This window comes from Myxine glutinosa, chromosome 12 (assembly GCF_964187855.1).
Source record: "Myxine glutinosa chromosome 12, kmMyxGlut1.1, whole genome shotgun sequence".
Classification (NCBI taxonomy): Eukaryota; Metazoa; Chordata; class Myxini; order Myxiniformes; family Myxinidae; genus Myxine; species Myxine glutinosa.
In genome coordinates, this window is record NC_136272.1 from 10,858,732 (window position 1) to 10,884,980 (window position 26,249).

The 26,249-nt window shown below is 43.7% G+C and overlaps 1 protein-coding gene across 3 annotated transcripts in view; it reads right to left on the reverse strand.

Moving 5' to 3' along the window:
* LOC137438225 (rho GTPase-activating protein 7) overlaps nucleotides 1-26,249 on the reverse strand; it is a 163,695-nt gene that overhangs the window by 69,140 nt on the left and 68,306 nt on the right. Inside the window, exons 2-3 of one of the 3 annotated variants that reach the window (XM_068133301.2) lie at nucleotides 10,503-10,574; nucleotides 1,740-1,821 (exon numbers count right to left, since the gene is read on the reverse strand). In XM_068133301.2, coding sequence (XP_067989402.2) covers nucleotides 1,740-1,821; nucleotides 10,503-10,574 — 154 coding nt within the window. Of the gene's footprint in view, nucleotides 1-1,739; nucleotides 1,822-1,925; nucleotides 2,091-10,379; nucleotides 10,434-10,502; nucleotides 10,575-26,249 lie in introns of those variants that run through there. The other 2 variants (XM_068133302.2, XM_068133303.2) reach the window with 2 other exon arrangements.

Below are 26,249 nucleotides of genomic sequence, written 5' to 3' on the forward strand. Positions count from 1 at the left end.
TACGGTGGTGCAAAAGAAGCTGCATCAATGACGGTAAACTTCTGATTTTTTTTTTAATGTAGAGTTTACCCTACCATCTGGTAAATAAGGAGGTGTAAAAGAAGCTTCTGAATTCTGAAGCGGTAAACTTCTGAATTTTTTTTAATGTAGAGTTTACCCTACCATCTGGTAAATACGGTGGTGCAAAAGAAGCTGCATCAATGGCGGTAAACTTCTGAATTTTTTTTTATGTGGAGTTTACCCTGCCATCTGGTAAATAAGGTGGTGTAAAAGAAGCTTCTGAATTCTGAAGCGGTAAACTTCTGAATTTTTTTTAATGTAGAGTTTACCCTACCATCTGGTAAATACGGTGGTGTAAAAGAAGCTTCTGAATTCTGAAGCGGTAAACTTCTGAATTTTTTTTTATGTGGAGTTTACCCTGCCATCTGGTAAATACGGTGGTGTAAAAGAAGCTTCTGAATTCTGAAGCGGTAAACTTCTGAATTTTTTTTAATGTAGAGTTTACCCTACCATCTGGTAAATACGGTGGTGCAAAAGAAGCTTCTGAATTCTGAAGCGGTAAACTTCTGAATTTTTTTTAATGTAGAGTTTACCCTGCCATCTGGTAAATAAGGTGGTGTAAAAGTAGCTACATCAACGGCGGTAAACTTCTCAATTTTTTTTTAATGTAGACTTTACCCTGCCATCTGGTAAATAAGGTGGTGTAAAAGAAGCTTCTGAATTCTGAAGCGGTAAACTTCTGAATTTTTTTTAATGTAGAGTTTACCCTACCATCTGGTAAATACGGTGGTGCAAAAGAAGCTGCATCAATGGCGGTAAACTTCTGAATTTTTTTTTATGTGGAGTTTACCCTGCCATCTGGTAAATAAGGTGGTGCAAAAGAAGCTGCGTCAACGGCGGTAAACATCCGGGAAAAAAAATCTACACCTTTTAATACCCTTTGTATTATTTCAATTTATTTATACACTTGAACATTGTAGAGCACAAATCGAATTATTGGCACTTTCAAAACCTTCCGTTTCGCAGTACTTGGCCAAAATATTACAGCATTTTACGTCATCACGACCAATCACATTTGTCGCTCACAGACCCCGCCCACATCCTTGTTTCTCAAGACTGTGTTGGGTAGGGTGTTCTATGGTTATCAAATGCATTGTTAAAAACTATTATATTGTATTATATTATATTCTCATCTGCTGTTTGCTATAGCATCGCTCTCATGTTAAGCCAGTCACTTACTGATCAGTCGTTTTGCTGATGCATTCTGGGTGATGCTGCTTTCAAAGGGACAATTTAATATCCACCCCAACCCCACCAAAAAAACCCTCACTCAAAAGTTGGAAACAAACCACGGCTACTTGCATGTGGACTCGAGGATAACCCCACAAGTGATGCAGCAATGATCAATTAAACAAGATGGGAACAAGAACATTAACCACAGAATATGAAAGGAACACAGAAAGGAAATCCGACATCAAAAACACACATCAGGTTTTCCTTATAAACCGTCAAATGGAGAACTAGTCTTAATGCTGACGGCTACAGTGTCGACCTGCACCGGCAGACAGGTAGAACAGTGGACGGAATCACCAGAACGTCGATCGAAGAGCGCTTCGCTCCGATGAAGGGTTAACGTCCGAAACGTATTCCTCGCTCAACATTCTGTCGATCCCATCCATCAAATTCGACGCCGTTGGGCGGATCGGACCGACCATGACGTATTTGAAAGTAAATGTTACCTGCAGAGACACTCGAAGGAGTCTTGGTCCAAGAACTCGTGGTCGCTCCACACGGACGCGAGGCGAAAGGGAAGGCAATCATCTGCAAAGCCACACTGACCGTTAGTACTAGGCCTACGGTGCGTCAGAAGGTCTCAGCGACTAGTACCGCAACGCCACCGGAGACCCATCGTTCCCCATGCTTACATCATGCCCACCACGCCGCCGACCTCATCCGCTCTCAGCACCAACGGCAAGTAAATAGAAGCGACTGTAAACAGCAGTGCGAGCATAGGGGCCAAAATGCACCCGCCCCGGTCCTTTCCCAGGGCTGTGCCACATCAGGCCAGATCTGCCTCTAATTGGCCAAAGTGCTCTGCAAGTGCCAGCTCCACCACCCAAAAAGCAACACGACTGCGCACACCGTCAGGGATCACCAGGACAGCACGTGATGGTCTCTCAGGAAGCAGAAACTTGGGTTTCTTGAGAGTTTACAAGAACTACTGTTTCTGTACGACTCGCATCGAGTGCGTCTTCACTCACATGACTTGACATTAAACAATACTTTTAATTAGACATCAAAGTAACAATAACGATCAACATGAGACTTGTTATCAACTATCAAGTACCAACGGATAGACAGAGCCCCCCCCCCCCCCCTCGGTGCTGCGGAAACAGGAATACTCTCCAGGGGCGGGTTGGGGGGGCTGCATTGTCCCTTCCATTGTGCGACTACATAAAGGAAATTGAGGAAAAGTGTAATCAGACGACTTGGAGTTATTATGACAACATTCGGGACAAAATCAGGCTTGGATGAAATGACGTCACAAAGGATCACTTATCCTGTGATGGGACAACAATGATCCTCAAACTGAACGCACCATTCATAAAGATCCAAAACCTGACGGACTTCCTGTTAATCCGATATTTCCGAGGAAGTGGGAATTTTTGATGCTTACTTCCTTGCCTTAACTGACATCACACACTGATGAATCTGACATCACACACTGATGAATCTGACGTCACACACTGATGAATCTGACATCACACACTGATGAATCTGACATCACACACTGATGAATGTGACATCACACACTGATGAATGTGACGTCACACACTGATGAATGTGATATCACACACTGATGAATCTGACATCACACACTGATGAATGTGACATCACACACGGATGGATCTGACGTCACACACTGATGAATCTGACATCACACACTGATTAATGTGACGTCACACACTGAAGAATGTGACGTCACACACTGAAGAATGTGACGTCACACACTGATGAATGTGACGTCACACACTGATGAATGTGACGTCACACACTGATGAATGTGACGTCACACACTGATTAATCTGACATCACACACTGATGAATCTGACATCACACACTGATGAATGTGACATCACACACTGATGAATCTGACATCACACACTGATGGATCTGACATCACACACTGATGAATGTGACGTCACACACTGATGAATGTGACGTCACACACTGATGAATCACCCTACATGTGAAACACCAGTTTATAGCTGGGTAGGGATTTTAACACAACCTACACAGGTGTGTGTGTGTGTGTGTACCTCTAGGACTCCAGGTCATCCTGTGAGCCCAATATTTGTAAATACTGTGGTTTTCCTTGAAATAATGTGTGCGTTAATTGACCGTTTCTTGATTCATTCGTTATGCAGCAAATCACAACGTTTCTGACACTAAGATCAATCACAGGTTGTAATCAGTTGCAGGCCCGAGATAAGGAAACCTGAGAAAGGTGGAATGAGAAATGGCTTTGAATTTGCTCAACGTCTCCACCAACTCCAGCCGGTGCTCTTGCGAATGGTCTCGCGTCGAGGAATGTTGCAAATTGCCCGATTGTATTACAGGTTTGCCATGATTTTGCTGAAATTGAAAACTTGTTCAACAAATGTGGGTTCAATAAAATGGAGTATGACGGGAGGTTAAACATCGATACGATCACATTCTCTTTGGTTACAAGAGAGATAGATAGGGGGTAGATAGGGGCAGGTCAGAATGGAGGGAAGGTGAGAGGGAAGAGGAGGGACAGAGAGAGGGAGGGAGATGGGAGGGACAGAGAGAGGGAGGGAGATGGGAGAGAGAGAGGGAGAGGGAGAGGGAGAGGGAAATGTGGGGAGGGAGAGGGAGAGGGAGAGGGAGAGAGAGAGGGAGAGGGAAATGGGAGGGACAGAGAGAGGGAGGGAGATGGGAGGGACAGGGAGAGGGAGAGGGAGAGGGAAATGGGGGGAGGGAGAGGGAGAGGGAGAGGGAGAGGGAAATGGGGGGAGGGAGAGGGAGAGGGAGAGGGAAATGGGGGAGGGAGAGGGAGAGGGAGAGGGAGAGGGAGAGAGAGAGAGAGGAGAAAGTGGGGGAACAGAGAGAGGGAGAGAGGAGGGAGAGAGAGGAGGGAGAGAGAGGAGGGAGAGAGAGGAGGGAGAGGGGAGAGGAGGGAGAGGGAAATGGGGGGAGGGAGAGGGAGAGAGAGAGGGGAGAGAGTGGGGGAACAGAGAGAGAGGGAGAGGGAAATGGGGGGAGGGAGAGAGAGAGAGGGGAGAAAGTGGGGGAACAGAGAGAGGGAGAGAGGGGAGGGAGAGAGAGGAGGGGAGAGGAGCGACAGGGAAATGGGGGGAGGGAGTAGGGGGGACAGAGAGAGAGAGAGAGGGGGAGAGGGAAGGAGGGGAGAAGGAGAGAGGGAAATGGGGGAGGGAGAGAGAGAGGGGAGAGAGTGGAGGAACAGAGAGAGGGAGTAGGGGGGACAGAGAGAGAGAGAGGGGGAGAGGGAAGGAGGGGAAAATGAGAGAGGGAAATGGGGGGAGGGAGAGGGAGAGAGAGGGGGGAGAGAGTGAAGGAACAGGGAGAGGGGAGGGAGATGGGAGGGAGAGAGAGAGAGGGGAGAGAGTGGGGGAACAGAGAGAGGGAGTAGGGGGGACAGAGAGAGAGAGGGGAGAGGGAGTAGGGGGGACAGAGAGAGAGGGGAGAAGGAGAGAGGGAAATGAGGGGAGGGAGAGGGAGAGAGAGAGGGATAGATATGGGCAAGTCAGAATGGAGGGAAGGGGGTAGGGGGAAGAGAGTGGGAGACAAGGAGAGGGGTGGAAGAGTGAGAGAGAGAGATTGAGATTTTACCAGTTTCTCTTTCATTTAAACCGTTCTGAACGACGATATTTAGCAAAAGTACTTGAAATTACCCCGTATACTGAAGGGCAATGGAACTGGACGAGCCGCACATATTTAGCCAACTCGACGCTTTATCAGGAACTTGGGAAACGTTATCAGGAAGTTGAAAACTTTGCGACATATTGTGGTGGGAAATCTGGTATGACGATGCCACAGAATAACACAGCAATTGGAAGGATATAAATAATGCTCCATCCCTGAAAAGCGCAAAATAAATGAGTTGTGGTCTTAGTCAGGTTCACTCTGTCAATAAATTATATTTCGTTCAAAATCATGGTAGATTAGCAAACCTATACATTTTTGGAAAGGTTATAGCATAAGGAAACTAAAAATAAATGTTTACATTTGGAGAGATACCTATATGGCGGCCATTTTGGATTTTCAAAATGGCCACTGTAAAATACATATTTTGTTCTATTTCTGCCTCTAATTACCCTAAAAACTTTTAAAAATATACTAAACCTATATTTTCAGGGACAAGGAATCCAATGAAAGTAGCAAATTAGTGCTATGGGGAATGGTAAGACACGAATCAAAGGTTTTGAATTGCAAAATACTGTCTTTATATTCGCGATAAGTTGCATAATCAAATACATGTTATCATTTTGTACAGGCAGTTAATAACATCAAAATGTGTCACAATAATTCATATCACCAAACATACACAGGCAGTCAGCAAAATCATATATACACATGCAGTCAGTATAACTTCACATCCACACGGGCAGTCAATGACAAAATATACACAGGCGGTCAATGGCATCAAACATACACGATTACAGAATATGCCATTTAGAGTTCGTCATCACTGTCCTGTGTGTCGTATCCGACAATATAGTCCGCATCGTTTTCACAGTCCGTTCCACACAAGCAAAGGTCGGTCAAATTGATTGGCAAATCGAATTGGTCGAATGGTCGATCGAATCGAATTCGATGAATCGAATCGAATCGAATCGATCGAATTGGTCGATCGAAACGATTGATCGAATGGAATTGGTCGATTGGTCGAATTGGTCGGAATTGGCAAATGTAAACATTGATTTTCAGATTTTCCATGTAATAACGTTTCCAAAAATGTACAGGTTTGCTAATCTTCCATGATTTTGAACGAAAAAACATAGTGAACCTGACTATGTTGCCTTTTCAAGGTTAAAACTTCCTGTTCTCGATTTACCGGTGGAACCCCCTGTGCTCCCAATCCGAGGTTTTCACAGTAGAATAAGTAAATGGATGGCCAGGGCTGGAAGGAAGGCCTAGAGGGACGCACATTCGCCTCTAAGCTGTCTAGCCTGGGTTCGATTCCTAACCCAGCTATAAACTGCCATTCCGGTGTTTCTCAAGCAGGGCGATTCATCAGTGTGTGACGTTGAACTGGCGTCCAGTCTGACAACATTCGTTGTGGGACATTGAAGGCCCCATGGCATCCTACGCAAAGAGTAGGAGAGCTACCGCCGGCTCCCTGAACAAATCACATGCTCTAACTAGTCGAAGGTCAAGCCTGGCCAGCCGGATCGTGAAGACTCGGGCCAAGCTTTCCCTGGCCGACCCCACAAGCAAGATAGGATAAGTGTCCGTAAAAGAAGAAGTAGTAGAAGAAGAAGAAGAAGAAGTTGACCTGTGGCCCTTTAGGCCACAATTTAGTCCGTAGAGTTTTGTACCAGTGATGATATCCCGTTCTGTGTTGGCTTAGCGGTTAGGGTGCCGGGTTGGGATCCTAGATTCCTGGGTTCGAATCCTGGTCGATCACTGAATTAGCGCCAGGGGAGTTGACTCAGCCTGTCATCCTTCCGAGGTCGGCAAATTGAGTACCAGCTCACTGGTAATTCCCTGTGTGTCGTAAGAGGCTACTAACAGTGTTGGTGGCAGGAAGGGCATGCGGCCATAAAACATTGCTTCAAAAAGGGGATCATCGTGCCCAAAAAAGGCCAACCCCTGCTCTGCGGGGAAAAATGGCCTCTAAAGGTGGTGGTGGATGATATCCCGATCTTCTTGCAGAAGAGCCAGGTGGCTTGTGAATCGGGGCATACGGTTACCAAATGTCAGGAAAGATGGCACCTAATTTTTCACCACCTTAATTTCCAATCATAATGGAGAGCACAAAAAATTATATACAAAAATAAATAAATAAATAAATAAATATGAGAACTAAATAAAAATGAGATTAACAAACGTTCCACTAAGTCAGCAACAACTTCAAACTGAATATTTCCATTTCAGGCGTTGGGGCTTTTCCCTCCATATCATCAAATATTCTTGGAACTTCCAGGCCTGCATAACTGGGAAGTATTTCCTGCAAATGAATCATCCATAATTGTTGTTTCACACTGCTTGGTTTTAAAAAAAAAAAAACTTAGGGGCAATACCTCTGGGTGCTCACCTGGTAGAATAAAGCAGTATACTCCACTGACTAAAGGTATTTTATACCACCGCACCATGGAATTTTTAACCAATTTCAATGGTTGCTGGAAGACAGGACAGCATGTACAATCATACTAACGTAATCATAAGACTTTAAACAAACAAACAAAAAAATACCTATTATGGGGGGAATCTCCAATCCACCCTTCCATAGACTAACTTAGACCCCGATTTTTTTCAATGTCGTGAACAAACTTTGGTACATCTTGGGTTGTCCAAGTAGTGGTAAAGTTTCATCATAATTGTGTGTGCAGTTTCTGAGAAAAAAATGAAATACCTATTTTGGGGGGGGGCAACCCCCCCCCCCCCCCATAGACCGCCTGAGACTTCGACTTTTTTTTAATTCCGGGAGCAAACGTTGGTACATCATGGGTGATGACCGGAATGTTGTGGTCAAGTTTCATTGGAATTGTATGTGTATTTCTGAGAAGAAAGCAAATACCTATTTTGGGGGACAACTCCCCCCCCCCTGTAGACACCTAAAGGGTCAGATTTTTTAAATGTCGTGAACAAACTCTGGTACAGCACGGGAGGTGAAGGTTGCGGTAAAGTTTCATTTAAATTGTGTGTGTAGTTACAGCGAAGAAAGCAAATATTTATTTTGGGGGGAGTCAAACATGGACCCACTCAGACCCCCCTCCCCTCTCCCCCGCCCCCCCACCTGTTGACCCCCTTAGACCCAAAAAAAAGTTATGCCGTGAACAAATTTTAGTCACAACATAACAAATATAATTTGTGCCAAGTTTGGTCACAATCCCATCAGCGGTTTCAGAAAAAAAGTTGCAAGTGTTTACGGACTGCCAGACAGTCTGACGGGTGGATGGACGACGCACCATCGCATAAGCTACCCGGAAATTCGTTCCAAGTAAGCTAAAAATTAGTGCTCTAACGCTCATGGAGGAATTTGATGGAAAACACAAATAGGACATGGACATCAGGACACCCCATGATAGTTACATTAACTTTACACGAACAGTGCACAAGTCAACACAGAATATGGCATTATATATACTAGCAACGGTACCCGCCCTATGGGCGGGGCTTCAATTGGGAGGCCCAAATGAAAAGGCAAAATATCAGAAATTGAAGGCTTTTTTTATTTTAAACGATTCATATAAACATCCGTTGAATCATATCACACGCAAATCATCAAAATCTAAACAGTACATCGTGCCCATTTTGAAAAAAGATTGAATTCTGCAAAACGGAAGCGGCCGCTACACATCTTTCTCAGTCGCACGTTTATGTGTGAAGAGTGCGCGCCGAATCTGTAACACGGAAGCGGCCGCTACACCTGTTTCTCAGTCGCTTTGCACACGCTGCCGTGTTACTTTGGAGCCGCACGTTTATATCGGAGGAGTTCGTCAGGAGTCGATCTGCTCTCTCCTGGTACGTAGAATAAAGAGTATTTGTAGAATTTCAACAAAAGCCACATCACTGTTCATATCGGTAAATATTATTCCATCGTGTTTGGAAAAACTGGAAAATTGGAAAACTTTGAAAAATTGGGAAAAACAATATAGCCTATTTTACTCCAGGGGGTCCCAGGATTACCCACCCAAAATATCGTTGCGATCGGTTTAGCCGTTTTTGCGATACCTTCAAACGGACGGACGGATATTTGGTGAATTATAGTAAGATGTGTGTGTGTATATATATATATATATATATATATATATATATATATATATATATATATATATATATATATATATATATATATATGAAAATATGGATGAGATATATGGGTGTATACGGGTTAAAGGTATATATGTATATCTATATATATATATATATATATATATATATATATATATATATGTGTATATATATATGTATATATATATATATATATATACACAAAGAATTAAGTTAAGCACCCCTACACAACGAATTAAGGTAAGCACCCCCTAATATATATTCTTTGTGTATATGTATACATTGGCATATATTCTAAGGTATGTGAGATCAAATAATGATTGGTATGACATTAGCAATTATCCATTGATGAAATTGAGTGATCAAAGTGAAAAAAAGTGATTGGTTGAGTCAGTGATCCGATCACGTGGGTCCTACACACGTTATTGACGCAAAGATCGCTAGAGGTCTTCTCAGAACAATGACTGTACGTTAGAAAACATAAACGTCATCCACACTGTCCGTGATGGACCTATAGCTCCATACTTAAATTGAGGTGAAAATATGCCTAAAATTCCCACAAAATTTCACCTTAAATTATGCAGAATAAAATATTGAAAACGGCATGATTGTTATGTTTTTATGTGACCATAATATCACTTCTCCAGAAAATATAGCAATATCATGGGTATATTACACTGTTTTGACGACAACAAACTTGTAATGTGCGAGGTTGTAAAAAAACGGGGGGGGGTGCTTAACTTAATTCTTTGTGTATATATATATATATATATATATATATATATATATATATATATATATATATATATATGACCCAATCACGTCTCACCCGTAATTGTATGGAACAACCAATCAGCTCTCACCTAATCAATTATCCCAAGGTGGCGAGGATCTTTTATAATTAACCCCCTACTCTTGTAGCTGCTACCTAAAGCAAGCAATAAAAGGTAAGCTGGCTCTGCTGTTTCAAACCCTACCTGGGTTCCTCCACAAATGCAGACATTCCAAGTGGCATATACATGATAATCCCAATGCTACACGCTCGCATCAGCTGCCGGACCGGCTTCATCGCTTATTGGCGAGGCGTCAGCGACAGCGTAGACAGGAATGTGCACCATCATGGCTTCCAAACATGTACCACGTACAATGCTGATAGCAGTCAACATATTATATATATATATGACGCACTATTTGATCTGATAATTAACTTTAAAATATTCGCTTTGGTTCATCTGAAGCCAACATCAAGAGAGACAGACGGTCAGTTGGACTTGACCATCGCCGTGCGTCCTGGTCCTTTCGCTTGGAGGGATAAAAATCCTAATCAGCCTTTTTCGGAGCAAAATTTCTCAATAGCCTACAGGACGTGACCTGACCTCCGTTCTCTTGCACAATGCAGCCGGTTGGTATTCACTGGGGTTGAACGCTCTGCGTTTGCAAAAGAGAAACATCCAGCTGTGGCCAAGCAAGTTCCGGCAGCCCATGAAGGCCTTGCCCACCTCGGTGGAGCTGGGTATACTGGGGGAATCCAGCTTCCTGGAGCCACTTGCACGCAGCCAGCACTTCAATCTCTGCGGAACACACGGAAAGCACGGATGTGACGTCATATCAAACAACTTGTCAAACTGAAAAGTGGCAAAGAAAGAGGACTGGGAGAGGGCTAACTTAAGGAAAATGAATTTGACAAAAGGAAGGGATTGTGGTTTTATAAAGCAATTAATGCTGTATTTTCTCCAACATGGCGTTTTCATTACTTGGGGTGCGAACACTTGTATTGCTCGTGGAAGTGAAACATACCATTGTACATCCTGAAAAGAGCAGACTACTTTATCCATTTACCCTGGCTCGGCCTACATATCCCCACGCCAACCTATCGGATGACTGCGTCGGTTACACAACCACAATGTAAAAGAAGGAAACACCTGAATCAGTAACTGAATCCCAGTCAGACTTGCATCACTGAATATATAGATTGATTTGGAGTCTTTACAGCAAATGGGAAGTTCATGATCACCTTTATCCCTCATGCAGATTGACCATCGTTACCGCACCAACCTCTGTGTCAGACCTATCCACACACACACACACACACACACACACACACACACACACACACACACACACACACACACACACACACACACACACACACACACACACACACACACACACATCACGACAGGAGGGTTAAAGTTCAAACTCATCACCAGATGCTCATGATGCAAAGCGTCAACGAGCTGAAATTTGAAGCTAAGAAAGAACAGGAAGAATCATACTAACATAATCATAAGACTTTAAACAAACAAAGAAAAAAAATACCCTATTTTGGGGGAAATTCCCCCACCCCTCTTTCGCCCCCAGGACCTCCCCTTAGGGTCCGTTTTTTTTAATGCCATGAACAAACTTTGGTACATCACAGGTGATGAAGGTTGTGGTCAGGTTTCATCGAAATCGTGTGTGTAGTTTCAGAGAAGAAAGCAAATATCTATTTTGGGGGGGTCAAACCTGGACCCACTTTGCCCCTCCCCCCCCCCACCCCCCACGTAGATCCCCTTAGACCCCGATTTTTAAAATGCCGTGAATAAACTTTAGTCACAACACAACAAATATAATTTGTGCCAAATTTGGTTGCAATCCCATCAGCGGTTTCGGAGAAGGAGTTGCAAGTGTTTATGGACGGACGGACTGACGACGCGCCATCGCATAAGCTCACCTGAACGTCCTTCCAGGTGAGTTCACTGGAGACTTCGTAGAACACCTTACCCCACACAGTGTTGAGAATCAAGGACATGGGTGGAGTTTACAAGTGGCAAAATTTGATTGGTCGAGATGATGTATAATGCCATGGTATTTTGTCCAAGTACTGCTAAACGGAGGAGTTTTGAAAACGCTAAAAAGGTGATTTGTGTTCTGCAGTGTTCACGTATATAATTAAATTGAGGTAAAATAAAGATTTTAAAGGTGGTAGAAAAAGAAAAATCGGAAGTTTTCCGCCATTGACGCAGCGGCTTTTTCTATCTATCTATATCTATCTATCCTCTTAACACCAAGTGGCCCATAAGGCTGCAGTGTGTGTTCTCCAGTGTGCCCTGTTTCTGGCTACGGCTTCATTCCATGATCTCCATCCCATCTCTTTTCTTTCTTTTTCCACCGTTCTCCTCCAGGTTGTTCTAGGACGTCCCACTTTCCTTCTTCCTCAGGATTCCATGACAATGCTGTCACACAGTTGTTATCATCACTCATTCTTAGCACATGTCCATCCATTTGCATCTTCTGATCTTGACTTCATGACTGATCTTCATCATTTTGGTTCTTTTTGAGTATTTTCTTCATTTGATACAATGTAAGGTCATCTCATTTTCAATATTCTGTGCAGACATTTGAATATAAATTTGTCGAGTTTGTGCAGCGGCTTTTACACCGCCTTATTAAACTTGAGTTTGCGCAGCGGCTTTTACACCGCCTTATTTAACTTGAGTTTGCGCAGTGGCTTTTACACCGCCTTATTTAACTTGAGTTTGCGCAGCGGCTTTTACACCGCCTTATTAAACTTGAGTTTGCGTAGCGGCTTTTACACCGCCTTATTTAACTTGAGTTTGCGCAGTGGCTTTTACACCGCGTTATTTAACTTGAGTTTGCGCAGTGGCTTTTACACCGCCTTATTTAACTTGAGTTTGCGCAGTGGCTTTTACACCACCTTATTTAACTTGAGTTTGCGCAGTGGCTTTTACACCGCCTTATTTAACTTGAGTTTGCGCAGTGGCTTTTACACCGCCTTATTTAACTTGAGTTTGCGCAGCGGCTTTTACATCGCCTTATTTAACTTGAGTATGCGCAGCGGCTTTTACACCGCCTTTTTAAACTTGAGTTTGCGCGGCGGCTTTTACACCACCTTATTTAACTTGAGTTTGCGCAGCGGCTTTTACACCACCGTATTTAACTTGAGTTTGCGCAGTGGCTTTTACACTGCGTTATTTAACTTGAGTTTGCAGAGCGGCTTTTACACCACCTTATTTAACTTGAGTTTGTGCAGCGGCTTTTACACCACCTTATTTAACTTGAGTTTGCGCAGCGGCTTTTACACCACCTTATTTAACTTGAGTTTGCATAGCGGCTTTTACAACACCTTAGTTAACGTGCATTACAGAGTTTCCTGTTTGGAATGATTTTCAATTTTGTTGTTATCCAAATCCGGCAGATTTTGTTGTTATCCAGAATCCAGATCCGGCCTATCAGTGCGATACACACCGTAAACTGTTGAGCCTGGTGGAGGTATGTGCTCTACTGAGTGCCCTTCTAGTTTATTTTGTCCCTTATTGAGTTGGATTAGTAGGATATGCCTGTGGTGTTTCCTAAAGATGTGATGAAATGAGGCCAGACTGAAATGGTAAACAAAAACAATTAACTTATTAATAGGGAAATGGTGGGGTTTGTAATGATCAGATGGGTTTGTAAAAGCTTCAGTGGCAATTTCAAACTCAACCCCTTTCCAGCAAAACAAGATGATGATTAAAATGTCAGATGATGAAAGGTATATAGCAGGACAAATAAATCTTCTTTTTTTTTTAACCACACAAAATGAAATAAATTTAAACAACAATAATTTGTACTTCATTTTTTTATTTTTGAGTTAAAAGGTCACAGGTCACAACTCAAGGTCAAACTTATAAAATCATCAATTTTCATCTGAAAAATCGTCACTTTTCATCCGATTGACTTGCAGAGTAAACAGCAGTTGCATTGTGCATCATTGAATTGGGAAACCAACTATTTTTAAGGCCAAAGATCAATTCAAGCTCAAACCTCTAATATGAATTTTCATCTGAAAAATAATCAATTTGAATCCGATTGACCCGAGTTTTGATTAAGATCCTCAATTTTAATCTTACTAAAAAGGACAATTTGATGTATCCATGGTAACTTATTTTGGGGGAGCTGTGGATTTTGCAAGTATCAGCCTCTGCATGACGTCTTTCTTCTTTGTCTGTATGCTTCTCTGTTAGTGAGCAGGATATGTCAAAGTTGTGGACGGATTCGGACGAAACTTGGTGGACAGGTTAGGTGTCTGACAAGAACAAAGAGATTCGATTTTGGTGAAGATCTGAGTATGGATTCGATATGAGAATTCTTTAATTTTTCAAGTGATTCTTCGCCATTAGGAGATAGGGCCAAAAACGATACAAAGCAGGATATCTCAAAAAGTTGTGGACGGATTCGGACGAAACTTTATGGACAGGTTGTTTGTGTTACAAGTAAGAATCGATTCGATTTTGGTGAAGATCCGAATCCAGATCCGGCCTATTAGCGGATAAAAAATATAAACTGTTCAGCTTGGCGGACGTACGCACTCTACCGAGTGTTGTTATTGTCATCCAATGTTTATGTTAAGTTGATATTTGTCCAAAGTATAAATAAAGAAAGGGAAAATTGAGTCAATGTACCAGCATATAATAGACATACTTCTTCTGAAAGGTATCATAAGTCCCTTTTAACATTTACATGTGAATACTAGCAGATAGGACAACTGGCTTAACTCGCCATTGGAAATGCAATGTCTTGCATGGGGAGCGGAAGACATTTTGTAGTCAGATTTTAATCCATCCTCAAACGAAAAGAGACTAAACAGCTGATGAGTAATATCTACCCACCTTTAGTGAAATAAAAGACCAAATACAGCATTGGAGTCATCAGGAGGAACCTGGAGAGGATCCGGTTTTGGTTGCTACTCTACTATAAAACCCACCCAGGTGCAGTCAGGTGAACCTTATTCGAAAACAGTTTGCAACTTGAGTTCAGCTAAATCACACAGGGGGTGCGTAGGATCTGTAAGCTGAGGCTTTCCTGAGCAACACGGAGCTCATCACACATGTTTAATATGGAGCTCGATGGAGCATGGCTGCCCACTTTGTGCTGGTGCTCCTGCTTCCCACCTTGCTCCTCTCGCAGTGTTTGAAAGCAAGACTTTCCACATCATTGGAATCTCAAGACAAGAGCTGCATTCCAAGAACTATCACTCTCCCACTGGTGGAAAGTTGGTGATCTTTCTATTTTATACAATCTCACCTGTGGCCTTGCTCCTCGTGTCTTCCTACCTTTGCCATCCCAAGCAAACCATGGTCGCACAAACCCTCACCTGCTCACCCACAAAAAAGTCCAGGCCTGTTGACCACCTGCATCCATTTGGCCCCTTATTCTCCGGATCGTGGATTCATCTCCATGTGTGTGTTCTTTCATCTTACTCACTTCAGTCTTTCAAATGTCCTGCCCATCACTACCAAGTACATCCACCATGTCTTCACCACATTCCCACTGCCCTTTGTCTTTTTTTTCTTTTTTTGTATACAGAATCGAGGCTCATGTAAGAGCTGACACATTGGACATGAAAACATGCACAGATACATAAAACATACAATGAAGGGAGCGGGAGACAGGAGGGTGAGCTTGGCACGATGGAGTAACGTTCGTACAACTTAATCACAAAATGCCACCAGGGAAGTGCTCCATGCGAATGACTAGGCCCCATGTATCGGGTGCTGAACACACCCCGAGCCCAGGAAATCAACAAAAAGCGTTTTCTGTTTCTCGTTGCCGAAAAATAAATATTCATATGAAAGCACTTTTGTTCCCCTCCTGGTTCTTTACGCACTTTGGAAAGCAAGCGGCGGTGATTCTGGCCGCAATGAATCACAAAACACTGCTCCACCCTTAAAGTGTCGGCTCAATTCCCAAATCTTTATTCTGAGCCAGCTTTAAATGGCCTTTTGGAGACAGCCAGGAATTCTTAATGGAGTGTGCCAAATGTGTCTTTGAAATCCTATCAGTGGCAATACTGCTCCTTGTCACCACAGGCTGGTGCGATACTGCGGAAGCCAGATGCACCGAAGACTGGCACGGATCCCATCTTCCCACAAAGTCGGTTTTGGTGACAAATAAGTCTCCACAATTAAATCGGGACTTCTTGCTCACTGCACAGTATGAAGTTCGAGGCAAAATGGCTCAAATATCAGAAAGTTTACCAAATTGAAAGATGGCGGAATTGGTACAAGCCCTCTCTTAAGGACCGGGATCGTTGAGTGTTGCAAGAATAACTGAATGACAATTTCAATTGCAGTTGGTAATTGCAATGTAGCCAATGGACTAACGCTGCTGTGGAGTTGCTTGACTCAACAATTTGTGTTTGGAATTAAACGGTAATGTCGGAATTTAATCCACACAATTACGATTCACTACGCACAGTTTTAGGTCATACAGGTACTGTATAAAAGACATCATGGCTGCAGCCCAAGAAAGGCCTCTTGCATGTAAAGATGCCATGGTCAAATGATGTCACCAAGCAGATGAAAAGTGAAGCCACCGACTAGTTTTGGCCTCTTTAGGGCTCGTCAGGGCAACAAATCGCTGTCCCGTCCACTTAATGACTGAGTCCTTACGGCTTATACAGTACTAGAAGAAGTACCCGGCATTGCTGGGTGGGAGTGGGGGGGGGGGGGGGGGGGAGGCAGGCATGAGAGGAAGGGGGTTCATGACGTTTTCGTTGAATATACTCTGGTGGGTGAATGTGTTGTTCATCACGTTTCTGAGTTAAATGTGATGCCGATCAGGAAGAAGAAGAAGCTGTACTACCAACTTTGTACACTTCTGGAATTGTTTGATTTATTTGTATTCAAATGTCTGGTGATTGTTTTGTATTTATTTATGCGAATGTGTACTTGTATATAACTGTCATTAATTTAAAAAGGCTTAGGCACTATCGAGCGTTTTAGGCACGATCGAGCGATATCGAGTGAAATCCCAAAAATAACTTTTTCTTTTTTTTTGCATAAAACACTCCCAGGCACTCACTGATGAATCTCTGAAAGTTTAACGAAGATCCATTCAGCCATCTCTGAAAAAAATGGAGACAGACCAACATTCTTCGGGACTTCCGCCTCCGGTCTTGCCGGCGAGGTTCCGTTTTTTCGAAGCTGTCCACGCTCTCCACGCTATCGAAGTTAAGTAATTGTTTCCATTTGTATTTTCGTCAAAACTATTTATTTTATGGTGTGTGTACGTATAGTGTGTCCCTAGGAAGATTCTCGGTGTTAATCTTTCATACCTGTATAAAATATCGTCGGTTAATTTGTGTCGTGTCTTTTGAGGCCTTGTACCGTGCCCGACCTTGAGGCTTTGTTTTTCTCTCAGCGGTCCATCTATTGTGCTCCAACTACTTTCGTTCTCTGTTTTCCCCAGTCTTTTCACCCCATACGGCCTTGTTTAAAATCTCAACTCAAAAACAAACAAACAAAAAAAAAACATTTCCTTCTTTATTCGTTTTCGTTGTTCTTATTCATTTATTCGTTGTTCTTATTCGTTCGTTCGTTCATTCTTCGACCACGTGTTTCACCCACATTTCCCCAGATAGTTTTCACTGTTAAACTTTAAAATGTTTAAACTTTCCCCAGAAGTACTGTATTCTGTCGTGTATTATAACACCTTTTTCTTCTTCTTCTTTAAAAGGTTGCTTTCGACTTGCTCACCAAATCTATTCATTCCAAAAAAAAATTCCATCTCTTACAGTGCCTCTTTCATACATTCCCTAAACTCTCCTGCTCCCCACCCCCCCCCCCCCCCCCCTCCAGCGTCCTTAAATGTATTTTTAACTTGAAGGTCACAAGAAACTCATTTTGCAATAAATGTTCGTTTCCCATTAATCGTACACTTTCCAAAATCCAATCTCACCCCTCCCCTCCAAATCTTCCCCATCACCCCTCCCCTCCAAATATTCCCCATCACCCCTCCCCTCCAAATCTTCCCCATCACCCATCCCTTTCAAATCTTCCACCTTGCCCCTCCCCTCCAAATCCTCCCCATCACCCATCCCTTTCAAATCTCCCCCCCTGCCCCTTCCCTCCTAAACTCCCCCCACACCCTTCCCCTCCAAGACTCCCCCTCGCCCCTCCCCTCCGAGACTCCCCCCTCACCCCTCCCCTCCAAATCTCCCCCATCTCCCATCCCTTTCAAATCCCTCCCCTTGTCCCTTCCCTCCAAAACTCCCCCCTAACCCCTCCCCTCATAAACTCCCCCCTCGCCCCTCCCCTTCAAATCTCCCCACCATCATTTCTTCTCCATTTCCCCCCTCTCATCCCTCCTCCTCAAAGCGTCCTCCCCGCTTCTTCCCCCTTCCAACTCTCACCTCCATCTCCCCCAACCTTCTGCCTCGCTCTTCCCCCTCCTCAAATAACACCTCACTGTGCCTCACCCAATCACCATCAAACCCTTTGTCCGCCTCATCCTTCCCTTTCTCTGAGCTATTCTGAAATCTCTGACACACCTTCAACAGCTCTCCCTACCTCTTCCTCCTCTTTCACATCTTACCCTACCCATCCGCCCCCCCCCCCCCTGTTCTGTATCCGATGCTCAACCTTCCTCTTCATTAACGGTATGGACCTCAAACATCCGGGGCCTTCGTTCAAACTTAACTGATCTCTCCATACAGGTTGCTTCTGACAAACCAGACGTGATCTGCTTAACAGAAACTTTCCTCCTTCATAATGTCTCTGATTCCTTAGTATCTCTCCCGGGTTACTCCCTCCTCCGGTATGATAGACCTGAGCCTCGTCCTGGAGGTGGGGTTGCTATCTTTATCAAAAACTCTCTTTCCCACTCGCCCTGCACTGCCCTCTCTCCACCTCACCCCCAGGAATACCTCTGGCTACGGCTTCCCCTTCGCTCCCACCTCTTGTTCATATGTGTGTTGTACCGTCCACCAAACAGTGATGACTCCATCTACATCTCGCTGTCTGATAATATGGACCAACTTCTATCTAATCATCAAAACTCTCTCTTCCTCATATGTGGTGATTTCAATTGTCACCATGCCAGTTGGCTAGGTGTGGGTACACATGTCGACATCGACACGTCGTCATGGCTCCTCAGCAAAGGATTTCTGCGACTCACTGGGACTGACACAATCTGTCAATTTCCCGACCCGGATCTCAGTCAACGTAGCATCTTCTCTTCTGGACTTGGTTATGACTAACTTCCCTGAAAATGTCTGCTGCTATTCTTCTGCTCCAATCGGCTCATCTGATCATGTGCTTGTTAAAGTGGACATCTCTCTGACCATTCTCAGGGAGCCTCCTCAGCGTCGATGAGTCTGGCATTTCACTCAGGCCAACTGGCACGGTCTTCAAGCAGCCATCAATCATCTGGACTGGTCTCCCATCTCTACCGCCTCGGACATCAACTCATCCTGGGAATTCTTCCAAAGTAAATTGCTTTCTCTCATGCACAGATTTATCCCATCTAGTCTTCAGCTGTCATACCCTTCCTCCCGTCCACGGTACACGGATTCTTGTGGTGAGGCTGTTGCCCAGAAACAACTTGCCTTCGTCTCCTGGAAAGCTAATCCAAAGGAAGGAAATCTCATTTCCTTCCACAAAGCCCAAAACAAGTGTGTCTCCACCCTCAGGAGAGCCAGGAAACAACATCTCTCCGTTCTCAAGACCCAACTCTCCTATCTGTCTCCCTCTTCCAAATCCTGGTGGCATCTGGTCAAATCTGTTTCTGGTGTTTGTTCCCTCTCCATCCCCTCTTTCACCTCAAACGGCTACATGGCTGACTGCGCACGTGAAAAAGTTGAATGCCTCAACTCTGTGTTTGCCTCTAAATATTGTGTCCCAAACCCATCCCTCTCTGTACCCACCGTACCCAGTCGTACCCAGCTGCTCCTGGACTCTGTGTCCTTTCCTCCTGACAAGGTGGAAAAGTTTCTGTCAACCCTCGACTCTGATTCTGCAACTGGACCTGACGGCATCAGCCCACGGGTCCTAAAATCCTGTTCTTCCGCTCTTTCACTCCCTCTCTCTGTTCTCTTTGCCCTCTCTTTTGCTCAAGGTCATCTGCCATCTGCTTGGAAATCAGCCAATATCACCGCTTCACACAAAAAGGTGCAAAAACAGATCCTAGCAACTACAGACCAATCAGCCTTCTCCCAATTATCAGCAAAGTCATGGAATCCATCATTGCTTCAGATATGAAATTTTTCCTCTTCTCCAATGGCTTGATCTCTGATCATCAATTTGGTTTCAGACCTGGTCACTCTGCTCTGGACATGCTGCTTCTGCTGTCTCAACAATGGATGGAGGTCCTCAATGCCAAACAGGAAATTAGAGCTGTCTCCCTTGACATATCACGTGCCTTCGATACCGTCTGGCACCCCACTCTGCTCACCAAACTCTCCTCCTTTGGTATCCATGGAAATCTCCACGCATGGCTGGCGGACTTCCTCTCTAGTGGTAGTCAACGTGCGGCCCTGAATGGGTTTCTCTCATCTCCTCTTCCTGTTCAGGCTGGAGTTCCCCAAGGCAGTGTTCTTGGCCCTGTCCTTTTTCTGGTCTTCATCAATGATCTCTCTGACTCTCTTGAAAATCCTCTCTATCTCTTTGCTGATGACTCCACTCTCTGCCGCTCCATTCCTCATCCCTCAGATCGGCAGTCTGCAGCCTCCTCGCTCTCTGCAGACCTGGACAAAATCACAGACTGGGCAAACAAGTGGAACATGTCTTTCAATCCTGACAAATCTCACACTCTTACGATGTCTCTCTGAAAAGACCGACTGGACAACCCTCCCATCCACTTTCTGAATAATCCTCTCCAAGAAGTTCTGTCACTCAATCTTTTGGGTCTCACTATCTGCCATGATCTTTCCTGGGAAAACCACATTTCAAATCTGGCCGCCAAAGCCAGTTGCCGACTGGGCATCCTCCGTCGTGCGAAGTCCTTCCTTGGTACACCTGAGCTCCTCACCACATACAAGGCTTTCATCCGCAGCTCAATGGAATACTGTTCCCCCCTCTGGGCTGGTGCTCCTGCCTCACACCTAGCTCGTCTTCACGCTGTTGAAACCAAAGCGTTCAGAATCATTGGAATCTCCCGCGATGAAGCTACCTCCGAGGGCCTTTCACTTACTCACCGCAGGCAGGTTGGTGGTCTTTCTGTCTTCTACCGACTCCTCTCCGGCCTTGCTCCTCCAGCTTTCTCTGGGCTCTGTCCCCCAAATATTCCTGCAGGTCGCACAAGATCTGCCTGCAACCCTCTTATGGTTAAACTGCCAAAATCAAGACTCTCTGCTCACCTTCACTCCTTCATTCCTCTTTTCTCCCGCCACTGGAACAAACTCCCTCACTCTCTTCAATCCCACTCCTCCCTCCAGGTCTTTAAAACAGCTGTTCACCACCATCTCTTTTCTTCCCCCATCCAAAACCTTGATCTTTTCTACCCCCGCTAATTTCACCCCAAATCCACTTTTTTGAAAGACCAACTTCTTTCCTGGAAGTCCTTGGTGTACTTGTGTTTATACTTCTCCCAACCCCCCCCCCCCCCTCCCACACCGCCTTCCGCCAATCCCTCTCGCTCCCACACATTCCCGATGTCCATGCTCTCAAATGTTGTGTTTATGTGCTTCCCCTTCTCTCCCCATCTTGTCTACCGCTCCCCTTTTTATATACTACTAGGGCATTGCCCGTACTATATCTATATCTAAAATTATATCCCCCCCCTCTATTTACATGAAATGGTTTGGTCCAAAGCGAACGGCTTCCGGAGTTTGGTAAAGAAATCGCCATCGCGTGCACAAACGCGCAGGAAAGCGAATGAATCGCAAATTCGTTTTTATTAGTTTTAAAACATAGTTTAACGCCAACATAGTTTGCAAACGTGAAATAAATGAATACGCTCTCAAATGTGCCATCCGAGGCAGAGTGTGTCCGCCACGTTCGGCACACGCGATAGTTCGCTGCTCTCTGATTGGTTGAATCGTTTTTTGGACATAGCTCGGTAAGTAATTGTCCGATTAATATGAAACCTTGAAAAGGCACATCCTCGGGTCCCCAGCAATATACCTGGCAAGTTAAAAGTATATCGGACCCGTGGTTGTCGAGAAACAGCGGTCACAGACAAACAAACGTACAAACAGAGATTACTGGAATTATAGATAGATGTTTGTTTGTCTTTTTGATTTGTTTGTGTGATAAATGTTAGCTCTTTCACGAGCCTCGATTCTGTATACAAAAAAAACCCAAAAAGCAACAAAAAAAACCTCTCATATCGTAGATACTGCGTAATGGCGCACCCACAACTTGGATTGACGAGGACGCCACATCTAGTCCCATTACAGTTGTATGATCTGGGACCAAGTGCCATCTGCGACATCGACACGTCGTCTTCTGCCCAACAAATCACAACCAGGAGGCCTCATCAATACTTTTTAGCGGTCGGGAATTCTGAATAATGGTGAATAATGAATAATGAAGTTCTCCGACCTGGACAAACGCCGTGATGATGCTGTCACGAAGACGTCACTCAACGCGTCCATGGCTGTTACAAAAACGAAGAGACTTCGTGCAGAACCATGTTGCAGACCAACCTCCACTCACAAATATCGGGAGTCCCCATTCATGGTCCTGACCGTTGCGTTGGTTCCCGCATACATTTCCATCGCGATCATAACAATCTTCTCCGGCCTTCTTCCTCAAATACCAATACACCACATCTCTTGGAATCCTATCATTACCCTTCTCTTGATCTATAAATGCCCTGGACAGATTCTTATTTCCTTCCACCATATTTTCCTGAATCTGTCTCATGATGAAAGTTGCATCGGTTCCCCTTCCTTGCATGAATCCATACTGCAAATCATCCATCTTCACGGTCTTCCTTAACCTTAGGGCTGCAAAGCCTCTCCAATAGCTTGCTCCCTCAATTTGATCCCTCTGTAATTTCCAAAGTCGAAATTATGTCCCCTTTCTTTTTGTAAATTAGTATTATTACACAGAAAAGCAACAGAACAATCTATGCAGCACCAATAAAAATGTTAACATACAACGAAAATGAATATTTGATTAATGAGATGCGGCATCACTTGTCTGAACATCATGTTGGTCTGAACACGCTGTGATCGTGTCCACCATGATCCATGTCGCACATCTAAGTTTCTACCTGTGATGATCGGACCGAAATCTTCCTCTTCAGGATGTGATTTGAGTTTTGTGTTTTGATGTAAATCAGCTATAGCATATGGAATAGATGAGAATGCGTACACGTGTACAAGGGTCTTGTGAGTTCGTGATGCGATGAATGAAGTCGGTTCATTCTCGGGCTTTTTCGATCGCCATTCTTTCCGACACAACTCGCACCCACAGGCGCACAGTCACCAGGCCTCGCCCCAGGGCCTGGACTCTGATTCTGACTCCCAGACTCCCAGTCCTGAGCCGGAGGTGACAGAAAGGCCCATTTCCTGACCCGTACAAGGGCACAGAATGAAGCACAGGCAGCCTCAACGACCCTTTTGTGACTGCAAGGTCTCCTGGAGAGTACAATGAATGTCTTTGTATAAAGGCCTTTTGACACGTTTTAGCTCTTCCAGTGAAGGTGCCGAGATCTTGGAATGGGTTTACTACGGTTTGGCTGTGGTAACCTCGTTTGTGTGCGTGTTTTAACAATAAAGCATTAAGATATGAACAGAGGCACCAATATGTTGGCACATGGTCAGGCATCCCATCACAATGGTGGAATTTCAAAAGACCATCCGGACAAATAAACCATTTAGTGTACAAGAAGCACATGATCATCCAAAAGAAAGATGTGTGGAGATCACGTGACGGTTCATTTGAAAGATGAGCAGATCACCATGGTAAAGTGAACGGTGTTTTGTCACGTGATGGCTCGGGTGAAACAAGAAGAGTGTGGAGAGATCACCTGCTGGTCCAGGTGACCGACGAGTGTGATAGCCTGTCGCATGATGGCTTGCGTAGACAGCAAAGGGAGAAGTGTAGTGAAATAACAATAAAGTTATTATTAACAATGAAACCCTAGAATGAACCAAGATTCATAAATAAATAAATAAATAAATAAATACATTGTCATTCAATGAAAATGAAACAATAACATCAGTGACGTCACAAGACACATAGTTTGGGTGGCCTGTTTGGCTTGGATGTTATTCCTTAATGAGTCTTGTGACCTCTCACATAAATTGTTCTTCCCATTTTTCAACTTTTGTGGACTTCAAGCTGTCTTTGATAAGCCATGTGATTGGCCAATATTGGAGGGGGAGGCCCGGGAGGTACATTTTCGTTAACTAAGCACACTTAGTTCTAATCTGACTTTTCAGTTCCTCAACACAGAGATCATATATCATAAATTGTTCCCAAATCTCTGCATGCGGTGTCACCATAATCCTAAAACGTTCAGCCAGCTGGGACTGTACAGCCTATTATCAAGCTGCCAAATGATATCGCAAAAAAACAAAATTCCAACAACGTTTCTCCAGTCGGAACGAGATGTTTCGGGACAACAAACAGCTAAAACTCATGGAATGGTCGACATCTAAATTTGCAGAAAAATAATTAGAACAGAAACGAATTAAATACAGGATGACCCATCTCAACCGCAAAGGATGTCAAATGAGGTCATGTAAGTCACATAATCATGGTATGTGTCATGTGTGTTGCCATGTGGGTATCTCTCTAAAGACAACAAGCTCGAAGGGCAAGTGTGCGAGATGGGCATTTGAAGCTTCAGACTTAGATGTGGGATTGTCCGTTAAAAATGCATTTTTATTTTTAAACGTTAAAACAAAAACCCAAATATTCTGACACAGTTAAGTACGTACTATAGCCCCAAAATGGTGAAGTTTCTCAAAAGAATACACCTCAGGACCAAATCAAAATGCACGATCATATACGACGAGCTAATGATTTTGTTTTCAGTCGCCTTAATGAGCAAGACGAACACATCTACATATTAAACAAGAAAGAGCAATCAGATTGCAGATCCTCGCCAGGATGTGTTTTCAGTGGTTTTTAAGGCTATTGTGTAAAAACAAATATGGCGGCCGAACCACCTGCCCGATGACATCATCTTTATGTTTTTTTCTCCACCAACTTATCCCTAGATGACGCTCAAGAAATTTCATCTTGATAGGATGAAGTTTTGTACTTGTCGAATTATGACGTCATAATGGAGGCACTTATGACATCATCATTAACATATTTTACTCCTCATGGAGAGTTCTTTAGAATGAGCCATGTCTCAATTTTTTTCTATTCAGCGCTTTGAGATATAGAGGTGCAAAGTTTTTCGGTTTTCCAAGATGGCGGCCGAACCACGTGACCTATGATGTCATAGTTATCATTACAAAATTATACAGGTGGAGTTGCACCTATGGTGAAAATTTCCTGTCAATCCGACCAACGGTTGCAGTGAAAATCATATTTATTCTGTGCGGACAAACAGACAGACAAACAAACGGACTCAAATGCAATACCCTCTCAGGTGAGAGTAACTAGAACGACACTCGGTAGAGAGCACACCTCCACCAGGTTGAACAGTTTACGTTTTGTATCCCACTGATCGGCCGGATCTGGAAATCTAATTGCTTGTTCTTGTCACCTACCTAACTTATTCATTAAGTTTTGTCATGTCGTCCATAACTTTTTGAGATATTGTGCTCTATGTCGTTCTTGTCCCTGTCGCTCAATTGTGAAGAATCATTTAAAAAATCATCGTATCCGATTCCGGATCTGGATCTTCACACAAATTGAGTGAATTCTTCCTCGTCACATACCCAAACTGTCCACTAAGTTTCGTCCAAATCCATCCACAACTTTTTGAGATATCCTGCTCACAGACAGACAGAGAGAAAGACAGACAGACTGACAGATATAGAAACCCGAAAGACGTCATGCAGAGCACAATACTTGCAAAATCCACCCCCATTTCCCAAAAAAAGTTGCCATGACACATCAAATTGTCCATTTCATCAACATTAAAATTGACAATCTTAATCATAGCTCAGGTCAATCGGATGAAAATTGATTTTCAGATGAAAATTGATGATTTCAGAACTTTTACCTTGAGTTGACTTTTTCACCTTAAAATAGTTGCTTTCCCAATTCCGTAATGCACTCTGTAATTGCTGTTTATTTTTCAAATTATAGGATGAAAATTGACAATTTTTCAGATGAAAATTGATAATTTTAGAAGTTTGACCTCGAGTTGACCTTTGACCTTTTGACCTTAAAATAGTTGCTTTCCCAATTCCGTAATGCACTCTGTAATTGCTGTTTATTTTTCAAATTATAGGATGAAAATTGACAATTTTTCAGATGAAAATTGATAATTTTAGAAGTTTGACCTTGAGTTGACCTTTGACCTTAAAATAGTTGCTTTCCCAATTCCGTAATGCACTTTGTAATTGCTGTTTA